Source organism: Medicago truncatula, chromosome 7 (genome assembly GCF_003473485.1).
Source record: "Medicago truncatula cultivar Jemalong A17 chromosome 7, MtrunA17r5.0-ANR, whole genome shotgun sequence".
In the NCBI taxonomy this organism is placed as follows: domain Eukaryota; kingdom Viridiplantae; phylum Streptophyta; class Magnoliopsida; order Fabales; family Fabaceae; genus Medicago; species Medicago truncatula.
The window spans coordinates 46,288,201-46,305,797 of record NC_053048.1 but is presented as its reverse complement, the minus strand read 5'-3'; the positions used below and the strand labels follow the sequence as shown (position 1 = coordinate 46,305,797).

The window sequence follows — 17,597 nt, the reverse complement described above, 5'->3', positions numbered from 1 at the left end:
TGCGTGAGGGAGTAGGCGAGGGAATAAGTAATTGGTTTGATAATAACATTAGGAGGGTCGTTAGTGATGGTAAGAGCAAGTTTTTTTGGCATGATATTTGGGTGGGGGATGTTCCTTTAAAAATTAAATTTCCCCGCATTTTTAACTTGTCAGTTCACAAGGATTGTTCGGTGGAGTTGATGAGGAGGATGGTTGGGTCGGTTGAGGGGAGAGAGCGGTTGTGGCGTCGGCGGTTGTTAGCATGGGAGGAGGAAAGTGTGAGCTAGGGAGTGTACCATGATACTCTTGAACATTGTTTTGCAGGTAGAAGACACTTGGAGGTGGCTTTTGGATCCTATTCATGGTTATTCGGTGCGGGTGGCTTACCGCTTTCTCACAACTTCAGTTGAGTTGGCGGTTAGGCCTCAGGTTCTCGACATTTGGCATAATAATATTCCATCCAAGGTGTCTGTGTTCGTTTGGCGCCTTCTTCACAACAGACTTCCAACCAAGGACAATTTATTGCGGCGGAGAGTTCTTTCTCACACTGAAGTGGCGTGTGTGTCTGGTTGTGGGAATAGAGAAACAACATCACATCTTTTTTTGGAATGCGACTTTTTTGAGTCTCTTTGGTCTCATGTATGGATTTGGTTGGGTATCTCCTCGGTTACAACCGCTGATCTTCATCAACACTTATTACAATTTAGCAATATGGCGGGTTTGCCTAGGTCTACACATATGTTTTTCAAAATCATTTGGTTTACATCTGTTTGGATAATTTGGAAGGAAAGGAATGACCGTGCGTTCTACAATCAGGCTTCTATTTTCTCCATTCTTATTGAAAAGGTTAAATTGACCTCTTTTTTATGGCTAAAATTGAAACAGACTTTGTTACATTACAGCTATCATGACTGGGCGTCCACGTGTAGTTGTATTTTCATTTCCTGTTTTTATTCTTTTGGTTGTGCTTTGCTGTTTGTAGGAACTAATAATATTGTATACACTCTTTCGTGATTCTCCCTTGCACGCCTTGTGCAGGGTAAATCACCGTTGTTAATATATATCTAATTTTTGTTTGTTAAATTTTTTTTTTTTTACCAAATATAGTATAGATTTAGTGAGTTTTTTTTTTTTATAGAAGTAAGAAATTATATTATTGAACAAAATATATGTTAAGTTTAGATATAAATAATAGACGTATTGAGCATTCATATGATGCACCCTTTCTCTAAATCGTTTGCCAAAGATGTCGTATTCCTCACATAAAAAGAGAAGGTTGAGAAAATCTTCCAAGGTAGATAGGATTAGCGACTTGCCGGACTCAATTCTCAGCCACATACTCTATTTTCTTCCAACCAAACTTGCTGCAACGACAAGCGTTCTCTCAAAGAGATGGAAACGATTGTGGCTCTCCGTTCTTTCTCTCGACTTTGACTCCAGCGGCTTCAAAACTTTTGACCTCTTTCTCCGTGTAGTGTACTCAACGATGTACTGTCGAGAAATTACACTACCAATCCATTCGTTTCGCTTCAAATCTCATGCTAATTCTAGCACGGACATCGTCCAAAAGGATGTCAATCAATTTTTTTACCATGTACTGAACGTGGAATACAAAACTTGCACCTCAACCTGTCTAAGAGTAATCGCGAGATAATTGAATTACCTGCTACTACTCTTAGTTGTAGAACAATAAAGGTTCTTAAGTTGAAAAACTTATCGGTGGGAGATATCTCTCAAGTGGATTTATATTTACCTAGTCCTAAAATTCTCCATTTGAATAGGGTTGAGTTTGGATGTCATGAGCATCTAATGAAGCTTTTATTAAGCTGTCCTATTTTAGAGGATTTGGAAACAAAACGTTGCTTTTTGTACTGTCTGGAAAACCGTTTTTTTGTGGACTATATGGCTTTACCTAATTTGATCAAGGCAAGGGTTAATGAATTGTATATCCACTTAGTATGGTTTGTAAGGCAGAGACCCTATGTTTTGAAGTGGTAAGGCAGAGACCCTACTAAATAAACGTTTAATGAAATTGTGATTTCGCACTATATATATATTTATTTATTTATTTATTTATAATGTTGTGTCTTGTGTAACTCATTCAGTGGACACTCCCATGTTGCACGGAACTACTTCCCATTTTTCAGAGTCTGACCCATCTGGAGATTAGCTTATACTCTAGAATTTGGTATCCGAAGTGGAATTGGTTGCTGGGAATGCTCAAAATTTCTCCAAAACTTGAAAATCTTATCATCCAGGTTTTATAGATGTTCAGGATATTTTTTTCTTCTTAACTCTTTTTTTGGTTGAATTTTATTTTTCGTTATTAACTCTTTTTTATAGTGTAAATATTTTTTTGGTAGTGTATTCGTTATTAACTCTAATTCAATGTATTTCAATTTTGCAAAAAAAAAATAAAATATGAAATGTTGGCAGGATAATAAGGTTCTAGAAGAGACGATTGATGAATGTTGGAAGGATCCACTAATTGTTCCAGAATGTCTTTCATCCACTAATTTTATCCGCCTCCTGCTGTGACACACCCAAGTGCCTCATCAATAGTGCATCTCCCTCATGTCTCAGCATCTTCTTCCCATGTCTCAACACCAGCCCCTCAATCTGAAGATGCATAAGACATGCGACATCATCCAAGGTCACAGTCATCTCCCCCAAGGGCATGTGAAAAGTGCTGGTCTCGGGATGCCACCTCTCGCATAGAGTCATCAGCAGGGCATGAGGCACAGTGGCGTAGCACAGGTAAACCAAATCATGTAATCCGCTCTCCCTAAGCGGATCCCAAAACCAATCTTGATTCCCGTTTAAGCGTCCGAGACTCAAGATCTTAGCCCCATGATTAATCGGATTTACCACACGCAGCTTACGAACCTGAAATAATAGAAAAATAAACATAGTTTAAACAATGTAAACATTTAACTAAACAAAATAAAACTTAACAAATGCATAAATAAAACATTACACATGTAAACCTTAAAACTTAAATAAAACACATAACAAAATAAATTTAAATCATAATTAAACATAAAGAAAACAATAAAAGTTGAAATAAAGAAAATAACTAAACATAAAGAAAAGAATTAAAAAAAACACATATAAAAGTTGATATAATAATTAAACAAACACACGTATAAAGAAAATAATTAAACATAAAGAAAAAACATTTAAAAAAATTACACTTACGTTCTCTGAATTATACCAAAGCGGCAATGCCACATGATTGACATAAGAGTGCAGCAAAGATAGGTTTTTCGATCCTCCAGGAAAGGGAGGGTCCATAGGTAACACCTTCGGGGCAGCAGATGCTGCAATGTCATCATCATCTGCTATATGTTGTTGATCTGGTATATGATCCTGGTCATACCCCACCATTCGTAACATCGTGGTGTACTTGATCCTGATAATTCAGGTACTCCACCTGCTGGCTCAGATCAACCACCTGGGGCTCTTCAGGCTATGTAGCCTGAGCAGCCTCATGCGAACTCCCTGAACAATCCACCCTCCGACCTTTTCCCCTTTTTGGGATGTGCCCGCTTTGCCTCTCCCTCCGGTGGCTCTGAGTCATCGCTCGCCTACCAGCAATCATCTTAGATGGATCAACCGGGTTCTGATCAGACATATCTACACAATTTTTATTTTATTTTTAAATTAACATCATTTCCATAACCTAATCAAACACGTTAAACCTAAACTAAACATAAACATAATCAAACACATTAAAAGTACGACAATGAACATCATTTCCATAATAACCTAAATATCATTCAATAATTAACATACACTTAATCATTTGTGTCCATCATAATTCTTGTAACCTAAACTAACTAAAACATCAATATACACTTAACCAAACTATAATTAACATCATTTCTACCATATCCATAACCTAAACTAACTAAATAATCAATAAAATTGTCATTGAGGCATTTTATCAAACACTTTGTGTGCAAAGTATAAAACATATTCAAATTGTGTTCATTTGCCACCATTCAAAGCCACATTATGATTTAAACAAAATAGGCAACAACTACATTCATTTATCAATTCATAAACTACACATGCAATCATCAAATTGTCAATTTTAAAATCAACCCTAACCACATGCAAACTACTCTAATTTTTTTTAAAAAATAAACCTAAACAAACTAACATTATCATTAAAATGATTGATACAACTTACTTGTGATAATGTGCAGTTGATTTGCTTGCAATTCGTGAAAATGACTTTGGTGAACATTAGAGAGAAATTGAGAATTTTAGAGAAGTTTTGAAATGATATATGTTTCTATTTCTGCGTCTGTTTATGTTCATATTTCCTCAGCAGTTAACTGCAGCCGGATTTTTAATTCCTCGGCAATCAACTGCCGAGAGGATAAAATCGTATTTTACTCGTGTTTCTCAACCTTATCAAATGTATAAACAACAATTCTCAAAGAAATTTGCTTTCCCAATGTAACTTTTGACGAATGAGCGAATATGCTACTTGGTCTTTGAATTTGTGACCTTCAACCAATATTTCTCTAAATTTTTTGAAATAGCAAAATTGTCTAACAATTTGTTTCACGAAATAGAAAATGTGCATATTTGCTAACTTATACTCACTTTTGATTTTATTGATAACCTTCTATAAAATACAGTTGGAATAGGGGTAGAGTTTTTTTTTTCTTTTTCAAATGAAAATGTGCACACTTGTTCATGTTTTTAGGCTGTTATAAAGTGAATACTGTTATTGGTGTTTTACTGAATCAACTTATTATTTTAACAGAAAGTGGAGCGTAAAATTGACTAATAAAAGTACAATAAAAAAGAGGATGTATTCCCTTTATATGTTAACTAGCGAAAAGACGGACACTTTTTTTATTGCGCTAACGTTTGAAAATTATTAACGGTATTTGTTTTATGAAATTTTGATTTGAATTAAAACAAAAAATATAAATGTTTGTTGCTTTCAAGTTATAAGAAACCAAACATTATTTATTGCAATGACACCAACAAAATAACAAAAAACTATAATTTAAATTCTTTTTTTAATGACACATTGAAAAATTTGTTTAAGGGTGTAACTGAAATAAGGCTTAAATATGCGATTCGTTTCTGTAATTTGGGCGTGTTTTGATTTTCGTCCTTGTAATTTTTTTTTTTAAAACATCTTGCAAATTTTTTGTTGTTTTAAAAAGGTCCTTGACTACACTATTCAGTTGAAGTGGCATGGTTTTGGCCACGTGACGGTGACGTGGCATGCCACATAATTAATTTTTGTTTTTTTTTTTAAATTAAAAAATATCTGAAAAATTAAATTTTCTATTTTTAATTAAAAAATGGTTAATAGTGCTTTTCACCCCTATAAAATTTTCGGTTTGATTTGCACCCTCGTAAAATTTTTATTTTCCGGAAAACACCCTTTATCGGCCATTCAAAAACCAAAATTTCTTAAAAAAAATTCTGAAAATGGCTTATTAGGGATGTTTTCCGAAAAAAAATAATTTACGAGGGTGCAAATCAAACCGAAAATTTTTGTAGGGGCGAAAATCGGAAATGGCATATATTACAGGGGTGAAAAATACTATTAACCCTTAAATTTTGAGATTATATAATTTTTTAATTTTATTTTTCAAACATTTATTTCCAGATTTTAAAAAAACTAATTTCCAATTTTTTTCTTCATATTTAAAAAAATATTGGGAATTTTTTTATGATGTTTTAATTTTAATTTTTTTTAATCACGTTGTAAAAGTTGCACAGTCAGCAACTGCCACATGGCCAAAGCCATCCCATGTCAGCAAAAAAGTGGGGCCAGAGACCTTTTTAAAACAAATTTTTTTTTGCAGGGATGTTTTTAATTCTTTTTTTTAAGAGGACGAAAATCAAAACACGCCCAAATTACATGGACGGATTGCATATTTAAGCCTTGAAATAATGAAAAAGTAAGTATAAATATATTCATCTAGTTTGTTATATTTTTTAAATGATAAGGGAAAAAAGACACAAACACACACACACACACACACACATATATATATATATACACACACACAGACACACACACATGTATATTCATATCATTTTTTTTTGAACAAATGTATATTCATATCATGTTTGTTACATTTGTTTTAATATTTAAATTTATTGTTATCTATTTGTTACATGTATTATTTATATTAAAAATTGAAGGTATTTTTTGAAAAAAAAGTCCAACCCAAAAGTGTTGAAATGGATAGTTTTTCTTTATATATATACCTTGTCAAAAAATAAAATAAAAAATAAAAAATAAAAAATATATATATATATAACTATATAACTTCAATAGTCCTCATAATATTAACTCAGTTGGTAGGGATAATGCATAATATATGCAAGATTTTCCTGGTTTGGGTTCAAACCCCGACCACACAAAAAAAAGATATAGATATAACTAGAATAATAAAAAGTCCAACCCAAAAAAAATCTATATTCTGTTTATATATTGTTATAAAATATACTTTTGTTTTTTTGTTGCACAAGTTATATAATATATTGTTTTAAAAAAAAAAAAGTTATAGAATATATTGTTACACACCAATATATAAAAGGAATACTGTTATAGATGCAATCTATAATCTATTATCTTTTTGTGTTTTATTTATTCCTTTTTTTTAAAAGAACCCTTGTATGTTTTATTAAACAAAATATACTAGATTTTGGCTCAAAATATATTTTAGGTTTAGATCGATATAAATAATAGATGTATCGTATGCATCTTCCTCACCTTGCCAAAGATGATGTCGTCTCCCTCTCTTAAAAAGAGAAGGATGAAAAAATCTTCACTGCCGGTAGACAGAATTAGCGACTTGCCGGATTCAATTCTCTTTGAAATACTTTATTTTCTTCCAACCAAACTTGTTGTAACCACAAGCGTCCTCTCAAAGAGATGGAAACATGTGTGGCTCTCAGTTCTCGCTCTCGACTTTGACTCCGGAGGCATCGAAACTTCCGATCTCTTTCTTGATGGAGTGCACTCAACGATGTACCGGCGAGACATCACACTACCAATCCATTCCTTTCGCTTCAAATCTCGTGACTTTTGTATTCAAAACGATATCAATCAATTTGTTTACCTTGTACTACAACGAGGAATACAAAACTTGTGCCTCGACCTGTATAAGTATTGTCGCTTTACAATTGAATTACCCGCTACCATTCTTAGTTGTAGAACCCTAAAGGTTCTTAAGTTGAGAAACTTAACTGTGGGAGATATTTCTCAAGTGGATATATATTTACCTAGTCTTAAAACTCTCCATTTGCATAAGATTGATTTTAAATGTTATGAGCATCTAAAGAATCTTCTATTAGGATGTCCTGTTCTAGAGGATTTGGAAACAACAAAAAGTTGCTTTGTGGCCAATTTTTTAAGCCGTTTATCAGCGGACTTTATAGCCTTACCCAGTTTGATCAAGGCTAGGATTTGTGAATTACATATTCCATTTAGTATGGTTTGTAAGGCAGAGATCCTACGTGTAGAAAGAGTGGTATGAATATCATATGGTCCTAACTCCTAAATAAATAAAAGTTTGATGAAACTATGATTTTCGTACTATATATGCATATTTAATGTTGTGTCTTGTGTAACTCATGCAGTGGATGCTCCCATGTTACATGCAATTTCCCATGTTTGAGAGTCTGACTCACTTGGAGCTTAGCTTTAATTCTGAAGTTTATAATCCGAAGTGGAAGTGGTTGATGAGAATGCTCAAACTTTCTCCAAAACTTCAAAATCTTATCATCAAGGTGATCTTTATATTAAATTTTTCCTTATTAAATGCATTTTAATTTTATAAAAAAAATAAACGTGAATTGTTGGCAGGATAACGAGGATCTAGAAGAGAAGATTGATGAATGTTGGAAGGATCCACCAAACATTCCAGAATGTCTTTCATCACAACTCAAAACATGTCGCATTAGAGTTTTCAAAGGGACACAATATGATCTGCAATTTGCAATATATATCATGGAGAATTCAAAAGTACTAGAAACTATGAGAATTAATAGTATACGTTCCCTAGATATAAATGAAAAGTACCAATTGTTGGCGAAATTATCTTCAAGCACAAGAGGCTCTACAACATGCAAACTTTTATTTAATTGATTACGGCTAGGCCATATGCAACAATAGGAGGTGATGATGGTTTGAAAGAATATTGTCCTCTATATTATAAATACTTTTCTAATATATATATATATATATATATATATTGTCTTTCATGTAACTAGTTGATTCTTGATCCTCTTAACTTTATTTTTTATTTTCTTATTGGTGCTTGTTTTTAATATGAAATTAGCAGCTGTTTTATATTATTTTTTGTTTTCGTTTTGAAAAGGTCACCCAAATTGGTGGTACTCAAAAGAATCAAACACTACGAGAGGAACATACTCGAGAATCTTAAGACCAACCCAACTAGGTTTGGATTTGTGTTTCTTTAAGTTTGCCAATAGTATTAGGCATGGCAATGGGGTAGGGTGGGGACGAGTTTTACCTTCCCCGTCCTCATATCCGATTATATACTTACCTGTTACCCTACCCCTACCCAACGGGGATGAGAAATTGAATTTCATCCCCGTCCCCGACGGGTTTGGGTATCCCCACCCCATCCCCGCATCGAATAATTTTTTTTAATAAAAAATAGAAGTTTTTTGACATCCCCAATATGCTCACTTTAACATTTGTTAGACGTAATGATTTAATTGATCCTTCCAATATCAATGGTAATTTTTATTACCATGGCAATTATCAAACAAAATAACATGACATATCAACATAAAGTAATTTTTACATTTGGGACGGGTATGAGTATGGTTCGGGGTGGGTACCTATATACCCGTTACCCGTCCCATACCCATGTTTTGAAATCGGGGAAAACCCATATCCATACCCAAACCCAGTCAAAACGGGGAAAACTCGTCAAATTGGGTTTGGTTCGGGCGGGTAACCTGGATTTTGTTGCCATGCCTAAATAGTATGTATATTTTATCTCTATGCTAGAAAAGATACTTTCCTTTTGCATAGTAAACATGAAATTCAAAACTAATTTTTGAATACATATGTGTGTGTGATGGAATTGGGTGGGGGTGCTGGTCTTTTATGGAACGTACTCCAAATTGTATTTGTAGAGAACAATGAGATGTATATGTCTATGTTGTGAATTATAGATCGGGATTTCCTTGAGCCTATTTCTGTATCTATTACTGATGTTTTTATCTGTTTTAAGAAAACAATGTTCTTCTAAATCATATGAAATCTCATAAATTTGAATTAATGAAAAGGAGTGCATTATGAAGTGTATTTTTTTTATTTGTTTTGAAGGATAGAAGTGTGTGTATTGTTAAATATTTTCCTTAAAAATGCACAAAAGCAATTTGATTGTCCCAATTCCTTCCTATCCTTATTTTTTGTGTGCCTGTTGATCTTGTCCCTCAACTGAGTCTAAATCTTCAGGTTCTTTATTTTTAGAATGTTGTGTCTACCCACTGCTTCATCCATACCTCCATCTTCCATATTTATTTTGTTTCTATCTTATTCAGCCGATTTCTAAAAGGATTTTGACAGTAAGTTTGAGAACCTTAATATGTGAAAAGTACAAACACTAAAACTAGTTAATTAAGATCTTACTCTAAGATTATATTTATATGAGTAGCTTCATTCTTGCACATTCTAGAGGAACATACTCGTTTCTTCAATAAAATGTTGCCATCCCACTTTGTCTCACAATTTTAGTCCATCTGAAAAAAATATGAAAACTATGTTTCGGTTTTTAATTGTATAAAAAAAAAAAAAGAAGCTTAGTGACCGTGATGATCGCGTGATCTAGGCTGCATCGTCAAAGATTTTATGTCTATGCTCACCCTTATGATCATGTCTCTAGAATCTTGCATCTCTTCAAATTCACCACAATCCCAATTTCCTTCAACCATTTGGAGTTTCTTTGCAGTGACCTATGCCTGGATGGATACCCACAATGAACTGCAAACACTTCAGAGTACTCATAGCTTGCCGACTTACAGTTCTACCACGAATGATAACTTGAAGCTTCACTATTCCCTTTAGTGCCTGCAATATCTTACCAACCGGTGAATGTGTTATAAAAGTACTTGATGTGTAAGAATCATGTAATGTCTCTTCAGTTTCTTATTCTTTGGAGTAAATTTGCGAAATTTGCATATAAAAATTTAGTTTATGTTCATAAATTATCTTATTATTGTGTATTTCACTTTCAGTTAGTTAGTCACTAATTGGTTAAATGATTCTTGTAATTTAGTCATTGCATACATTCTAATTGTCTTAGGATAGTAGAAAATTTATTTTGATTAGGTTTTATGCAAGTAAGGAAGAATAGGTTTGTTTGAAATGAAAAGAAAATTAAAAGCATTAAATTGAAATTTATCTTGACAACACAATTGAAAATCAAAGAAAAATTCAAAAGAAAATAAATACTTGCAGTTGGAGGATAGAGCCGAAGTGTTTCATTAATGATCATACTGACCTGTTCAAATATGCAAACCAAAAACAATTACTAGGCCAATTAACTCGATCAATTGTTTTGTTCGTTTATTGATGCACAGCATATTTCATACATACTGCACTATTTTTTAATCTAACAAATCAAATTTTTATGATAATTCATCTCATGAGATGATACTAAGCTAACCATAATAAGCTCCATGTTGAAAGGCAAGTTGATCATCCTTCTAAGTTCTATGAAAATTCCATTGATCACTAGTTGCGGAAGGAAGTGTCGCTGGATAATTTGTACATTATAACCTTATTAATTTTTGGGACAAACCTTCACATACTAACCAGTTATATTTCTCTAAAAAAACCAATTATACTGCGTAAAAAAAATCCAGTTTATTATGCACGAGTGCATAATAAACAGAAGAGATATAGATATAATATCAAATTTTAGAAGAGCAAATGAAATATTTATCTCACAAATTTTTCCAAATAAACATGATAATCCACGAAATATTTTAGTATTTATATAACTAAACAGGTCTATATATTATAAACACACTTCATAAGAAGTATAGGGAACATTATTTTGATCAATTTTTTTTAATATAAACGTTAAAGACATTTGCATCCTACAAAAGTTTCCATTTTAGTTCCAATAGATTTGTAGTAAGAGATATTTATTCAACTTCCTTACTTGCTTTGACAAAGAAAAAGAGATATATCCAATAACCGTTAGTGCATAGAAATTAATCTCATATAATAATGAATTTTTTGTTTAAATTATGGTTTTTTCTAAATTACTTTTGAAGAATGGTGGGTAATTTACCCACCAACCAATGAAAATGAGCAATTTATTTGTGGGGTCAAGATAGTTATGTGTTTATGTGACTAATGTGTAATGGTTGGGGTAAATTACCCATCATTCTTTCATGGGTAGCCTAGTTGTCAAATGTAGATACAAATATTGCGGTAGCATGCGGTGTAAGAAAATTAGGGTAAAGAACATTAGTTACATTACATGGTATCCTTCAAAATCAAATTAGACTTGTGCACAACTTGATATATATTCTTATACCAGGGAAAGTCATCACCCTCAATAAGGGTGTGATTTTGAACCTTTATTAATTATATCATTAAAGGCCCCCTTCATGAATGAATAATGAGAGAAGAGGAATTCATCAATTCCCTCCTCGAACCAACCACCACTGAAACTCCATATGGTTTCCGTCTCCGAACCAGTTTTGAGCACCAGTCCCCAATCCGCTGCTCTCTGCGCCGAAGTGGATCCTGGTCCGCAGGAAGTTGACAGAGTAGTGTACTTGAAGGCCATACAGGAAGTTGCCATGCTTTCGTTTGCAAAGCAAATAGATGGAAGAAATAAGTGGACAGAGGGGTAAAATTTTATGGTCCCTTCCTTCTTTCATATTCTCATTCCTTTCTTCTCTAACACATGCTTTGAGTTTTGCCTCAGGAATAAGAAAATGAATATTAATTATGGATTCGTAGGTAAACCCTAAACACATATAGTGTGTTGCATGAGTCTTATTTATATAAATTTACTAATTGTAGAAGACCATAAATTTTTTCCCTTCTCCACTTATTTGTTGAATGCATACATGAGTCATAAACCACACATGGGAAAAATAATGCATACCGACAGTGAAATCTTGTGGGAAAATAAAACTCAGCGATACAAAATCCTAAGAAGTGAAATTTTATTCCATTGAAATTAAAGGAATGTGGGAGGATTTATTAGGATTTTAAAATAAGTGAAATGTTTTAGATTTTTTTTTACAACTATCCCATTCAATATGAATACGAATATTACAAACTTAGGTAGTGACAAAAATCTATAAAAAAAAAATCTCAATTTTTTTTTTCAAATACAAATTTCACTATACAAAGTTACTTCAAAATTTTACTTCCTCCATCTCTAAATAATAGTCGTTTAAGGTTTGGACACAATCTTTAAAAAAATAATTAATATGTTGATTTTAATGGTAAAATTAATATCATTTACTAAAATACCCTTATTAATTGTAATTATAGAATAATTAAGTATAATAATGAAGAAAAAAAATGTTACGTTGATATTTTAAAGTGATAATTATTTTTGAGAATTATAAAACAAATTTTAAAAGGACAATTATTTTGAAACGGAGGGAGTATCGACTAAAAACTAACTTATTGAACTCGATAACATCTTGCATATATTATTCATTGTCCTAAGTAACTAAATTAAGCCCGCAAGATCAAATATATTACTCCTTCCGTTTTAAAATACACATCCATTTGACAAGTATTATGAAACGGAGGGAGTAGTATTTATAGTTTTTTTTTGGTTACAAGTAGTATTTATAGTTGAATGCATGTTAAACAAAAGAAATTACAATTAACCAAAACTACAAATAAAAACAGAACCGTGAGTCCCATAAATATAACTCATAAGTAGTATTTATAGGACAATGCATTATTATGTGTAGGGATTGGGGTTTCAACACCAACCACCCTATTTATTCATATGAATTCAAACCACTAGCCTATTAAAAAAAAAAAAAACGTGAAACTTGGGAAGTTGCGAGTTGTGACATAGACCCACACAATAATAATGGAGGTCAACGCTTTGTTAAGTTAGTTCTCTTTCATTGCTCACTACTTCTCTTTCAGACAATGAATCACGTACCTGTTCTTGTTACCATACTTGTCCTTGTTGTTCTCTATTATTTGCTGAAAACTCTACACTCAATTTTCTATGTCCCATACAAAATCCAGCAACACTTCCGCAACCAAGGTATATCCGGCCCCACCTACCGTCCGATCTTTGGAAACTCATCCGAGATCAAACGCCTCTACGCAGAAACTAAATCAGAATCAAACCCATTTGACCATGATATCTTAAAACGTGTGGTTCCATTTTACAACAGGTGGTCTTGCATGTATGGTAAAACTTTTCTGTATTGGTTCGGGTCAACGCCCCGGTTGGCTATATCCGACCCGGATTTGATCAAGGAAGTGTTGGTTACTAATTGTGTTGAGTATGGGAAGGTTCCTTACAATCCACAATCTAAGTTGCTTTTTGGACAAGGACTTGTTGGATTGCAAGGTGATCAATGGAATTTTCATAGAAGGATTTTCAACTTGGCTTTCAACACTGAGATTCTTAAGGTTAGATGAGTTTAGATTAATAATAATCATGTATGAGTTGATGAATCATTTTATTAGAAAAATATACATTTGTTGATGTTTTGTATGCAAGAATTTATTTAACATTCAAATGGTGTCATGAAAACTGTTGCAGGGATGGGTGCCAGATATTGTGTTAAGTGTGACAACAATGCTGGAAAAATGGGAAAATCAAAGAGGAGGAAGAGATGACTTTGAAATAGATGTCCATAGAGACCTTCATGAACTTTCTGCAGATGTTATATCAAGAACTGCTTTTGGCAGCAGTTTTGAAGAGGGTAAACATATTTTCAAATTACAAGAGCAGCAGATGCATCTTTTCTCACAGGCAGTTAGAAGTGTCTATATCCCTGGATTTAGGTAAGGTAACTATTCCAAATTTTCTTAACAAGTTTTTTTTTTTTGCTAGAATAAATCTTTATAACTTATATTCCAACATAAAGAGTAGTTTACTATTTCAAGTTACAATATCAAAGATTAGCAGTTACTATAAACTACCTTAAGCAATTTATAAGTGATGCAGGTCATATTTCAGTATGTGTTAGTGATATAAATCTGAGACACGATATTTTATAATTTTTGTGAATTGTTCCATTTAGTCTCCTTTTTATACTGAAAATATATAATTTATGATGAGAATTACAACCATGTATACTTCTATTTGTTCCATGCTTTAACGGCTGCACTATGAGTCTGTGAAATTCAATTTGCTTTTGTAGAGATGTCTCTAAATAAACTTTATGATATGCCTGGTATGATTTTCCTTCTTGAGTGAAATAGTTTTCCCCCTTTATTTCTAAAATTTTGATAAAATGGTAGATATTTGCCAACTAAGAAGAACAGAGATAGGTGGAGACTAGATAAAGAGACGCGTGAATCAATTTGCAAGCTGATTGAGACCAAGAGCAGTGTTAAAGAAAATACCAAAAATGTACTAAATTCATTAATGTGTTCCTACAAGAATGAAGTTGGTGGAGAAAATAAACTAGGGCTGGAAGAAATTATTGATGAATGTAAAACCATCTACTTTGCTGGAAAAGATACAACAGCTAACTTGTTGACTTGGGCACTCCTTCTATTAGCAAAACATCAAGAATGGCAAAGTATGGCACGTGAAGAAGTTCTTCGTGTCATCGGACACAGTCAACTTCCAGTTGCAGACAATTTAAATGACCTTAAGATTGTAAGTCCAATTATATACTCTAGTTTACGTCTTTAATGTTACACAAGAATTAGTAGTGTGAATCTGTTTCTATCAGTATTAGAATGAGTACTACACAAATAATATAACTTTTATGAATGCCACTGGGAGCATATAGTAATTTATTGGTCAAATAGTCTATTGTGAACATTCTGCCTATGCTAAATGAGACATTTAAATTGAAGCAGAGATGCTGAAAATGTTACCATGGATCGAGAAACAGTGGAATTTTATGATTTTAGTACAATAATCTAGAATAAAATAAGGGTTTTTCTAACCTGCAAGATTGCACAGGATAAGGAGTGATTAATGCACCATGTTATGGGTTTCTCCATATATTATTTATGAGTCTTTTCCTTGAAAATTGATTTTTTTTCTTCTCTCCTCTATTAACTACTAGTATTACACAGTTCCAGTGCAGTGCCACTTAAAAGACACATTCTACAAACACACTAAAGCTAAACATTTTATTATCCTCTCACGTCACTTAAAAGACACATTTCATTCTACAAACTTTTTATCAGCACAGTTTGCTTTTCTGGTGTTCAGTATCAGGCTGAGTATGCAGCATAAACTTTGAAATATAAGTTTGCTTGTATAAGTTTGCAATATTACAGTTTGCTTTTATAAGCTTTGCAGTTATATTGGTTAGTGCAGTTTGAGAGATCTTCATTTTTTATGAAAGTGTACTTAATGGAGCCCAGTTTTGGTTCTGCTGTCAATTTGAACACTGTGCAAAACCTTCAAAAAGTAGTAGTAGTTCGGTATAAGTACGTAATATGTTGATGTATTTGGTATTTGTATTGTATCGGTAAATGAACAAAACTGTGGATTGAGTTTTTATAGAGTAATAATAGTTTTTTTTTTTTGAAGAAAGAGTAATAATAGTTGTTAGTTTACATATTCCAACAGGTCAGCATGATAATTAATGAAACCCTTCGACTCTATCCTCCTGCTCTAATGTTAATGAGGCAAACAAATAAAAATGTGATGCTAGGGAGCATTGAAGTTCCTGCAAAGACTCAACTCTACTTGCCATTGACTGATATTCATCACAATAGAGAAATCTGGGGAGAAGATTGTCATGGGTTTAATCCAATGAGATTTAGCGAGCCTCGGAAGCATTTAGCAGCATTTTTTCCTTTTGGATTAGGGCCTCGAACTTGTGTTGGGCAAAATTTGGCATTGGTCGAGGCAAAGATAGCTCTTGCTTTGATTATTCAACATTATAGTTTTGAGGTATCTCCAAGCTATATACATGCTCCTGTACTATTTATAACTTTGCAGCCTCAACATGGTGCACAAATTTTGTTCAGAAGAATTTCATGTTGAATATTGTTATTTTCTTTTCCCTTTATGTATAATTTTGAATTTCGATTTCTAGTAAATTTTTGTGGCTATAAGTTACCTTCAGTAAATATTTGGAACCAAAAGCTTTTCATGTTGATGTTTGCATAGATAGAGTATACAAATTGTATTCAAGAACAAGCAAAACTCTGTTTTTGTTAGGAGAGACACTTTACTAGTTACTTTATGGGATGCCATATATGGATTCAATCATGTGGGTCCTAAACAAGCAGATTTGGTTCTAGCCTGCAAAATTAATTATTAGATAGAAGCTTTTAGATTGTTTTGCCAATAGTTTGACTCAGAAATAAAATTTAGTGAATTTATGGAGTTAATTCCATTGGATTGTGTAAATTCTTCTAAGTTGAGGCATGTCAGGCTCATATGTTGTTTGGCATTCAAAAGCTGTTGCAAACTGGCAACATTCCTGGTATCCAGTCATATAGATATGAATTATATTTCTTAGTATGTGTTGGTAGGTGATTTTCTGGAATTTCTTTTTAGGCCAACCTATCACTTGGGAACCATGTTTTGCATTAAACAAAAATTTCCCCATTTTTGGTTATATTATGACCGCTCGTGACTTGGTTACTCTAACAAAGTAGACTACTGCATTCCCATTTTACTTGACAGTCACACAAAACGTATTGGTTCCAAGGTTTATAGGTGCCTTTAAATTTTATGCAGTTATGTGCATAACAGAAGGTTGTTTCACAACCCTTTGTGATTAAATCGAAGATGTTTTATCATAGAAATAAGCGCACTCAATTAGTTACTTGTTGTGATGTTGTTATTAATAATAATTTGATAGTATTATAATTTTGATGAAGATAGAAAGTCACTTTTAAGCAAGAAAAGTTGATAAAAGGATTTAACACAGAGGACCGTAAGTGCAGCAAAACATAGACAAACACATTTGGAAAATATAGTCAAATATCAAACATCTAATGACAAGCCAACATTAGATTGTAATCTCACACTTGAACATATAACAAAAGGTTCTGTTGATCTATCCAATTCAAAAAAATCCATAAAAAATCTCGATTGTACGAAGTAAATTTGAGACACGAAAATATTTACATCTAATATGGATTGTAACAGCTAATTTTAACAACCCAGATTCTTAGAAAATTAAATCTGCATGCAAACTATTTTTTTACATAGTTTGTGCAAATGTAAAATTATTTGCAGCATCCGCAACTAGCACAATCGCATCCACAATCGCATCCAAACTTTAATGCCATGGGAGGATTCCATTGTATGTGGAATTGAGTAGCAATTTCTTTAAGAAGTTTGTTTCTTTCCTCAACAAGTGGTTCCGGAACCATGCACAAGTTTATCACCTGCAATTGAAACTGCATAAGATGTTTTATCCACAAAAACAAA

At 32.8% G+C, this 17,597-nt stretch overlaps 2 protein-coding genes across 2 annotated transcripts; both read left to right on the top strand.

Moving 5' to 3' along the window:
- Positions 1-6,752: 6,752 nt before the first annotated feature.
- Positions 6,753-8,116, top strand: LOC11441487 (F-box/FBD/LRR-repeat protein At3g52680). The gene is made up of 3 exons (XM_039828016.1): positions 6,753-7,499; positions 7,609-7,758; positions 7,829-8,116. Exons 1-3 carry the CDS (start codon positions 6,753-6,755, stop codon positions 8,114-8,116), a joined length of 1,185 nt encoding a protein of 394 aa, XP_039683950.1.
- Positions 8,117-13,045: 4,929 nt separating this feature from the next.
- LOC11418505 (cytochrome P450 734A1) lies at positions 13,046-16,424 on the top strand. Its single transcript, XM_003625336.4, has 4 exons — positions 13,046-13,645; positions 13,779-14,023; positions 14,483-14,846; positions 15,777-16,424. The coding sequence occupies exons 1-4, from the start codon at positions 13,151-13,153 to the stop codon at positions 16,194-16,196; spliced, it is 1,524 nt and encodes a 507-aa protein (XP_003625384.2). The 5' UTR covers positions 13,046-13,150; the 3' UTR covers positions 16,197-16,424.
- Positions 16,425-17,597: the final 1,173 nt, after the last annotated feature.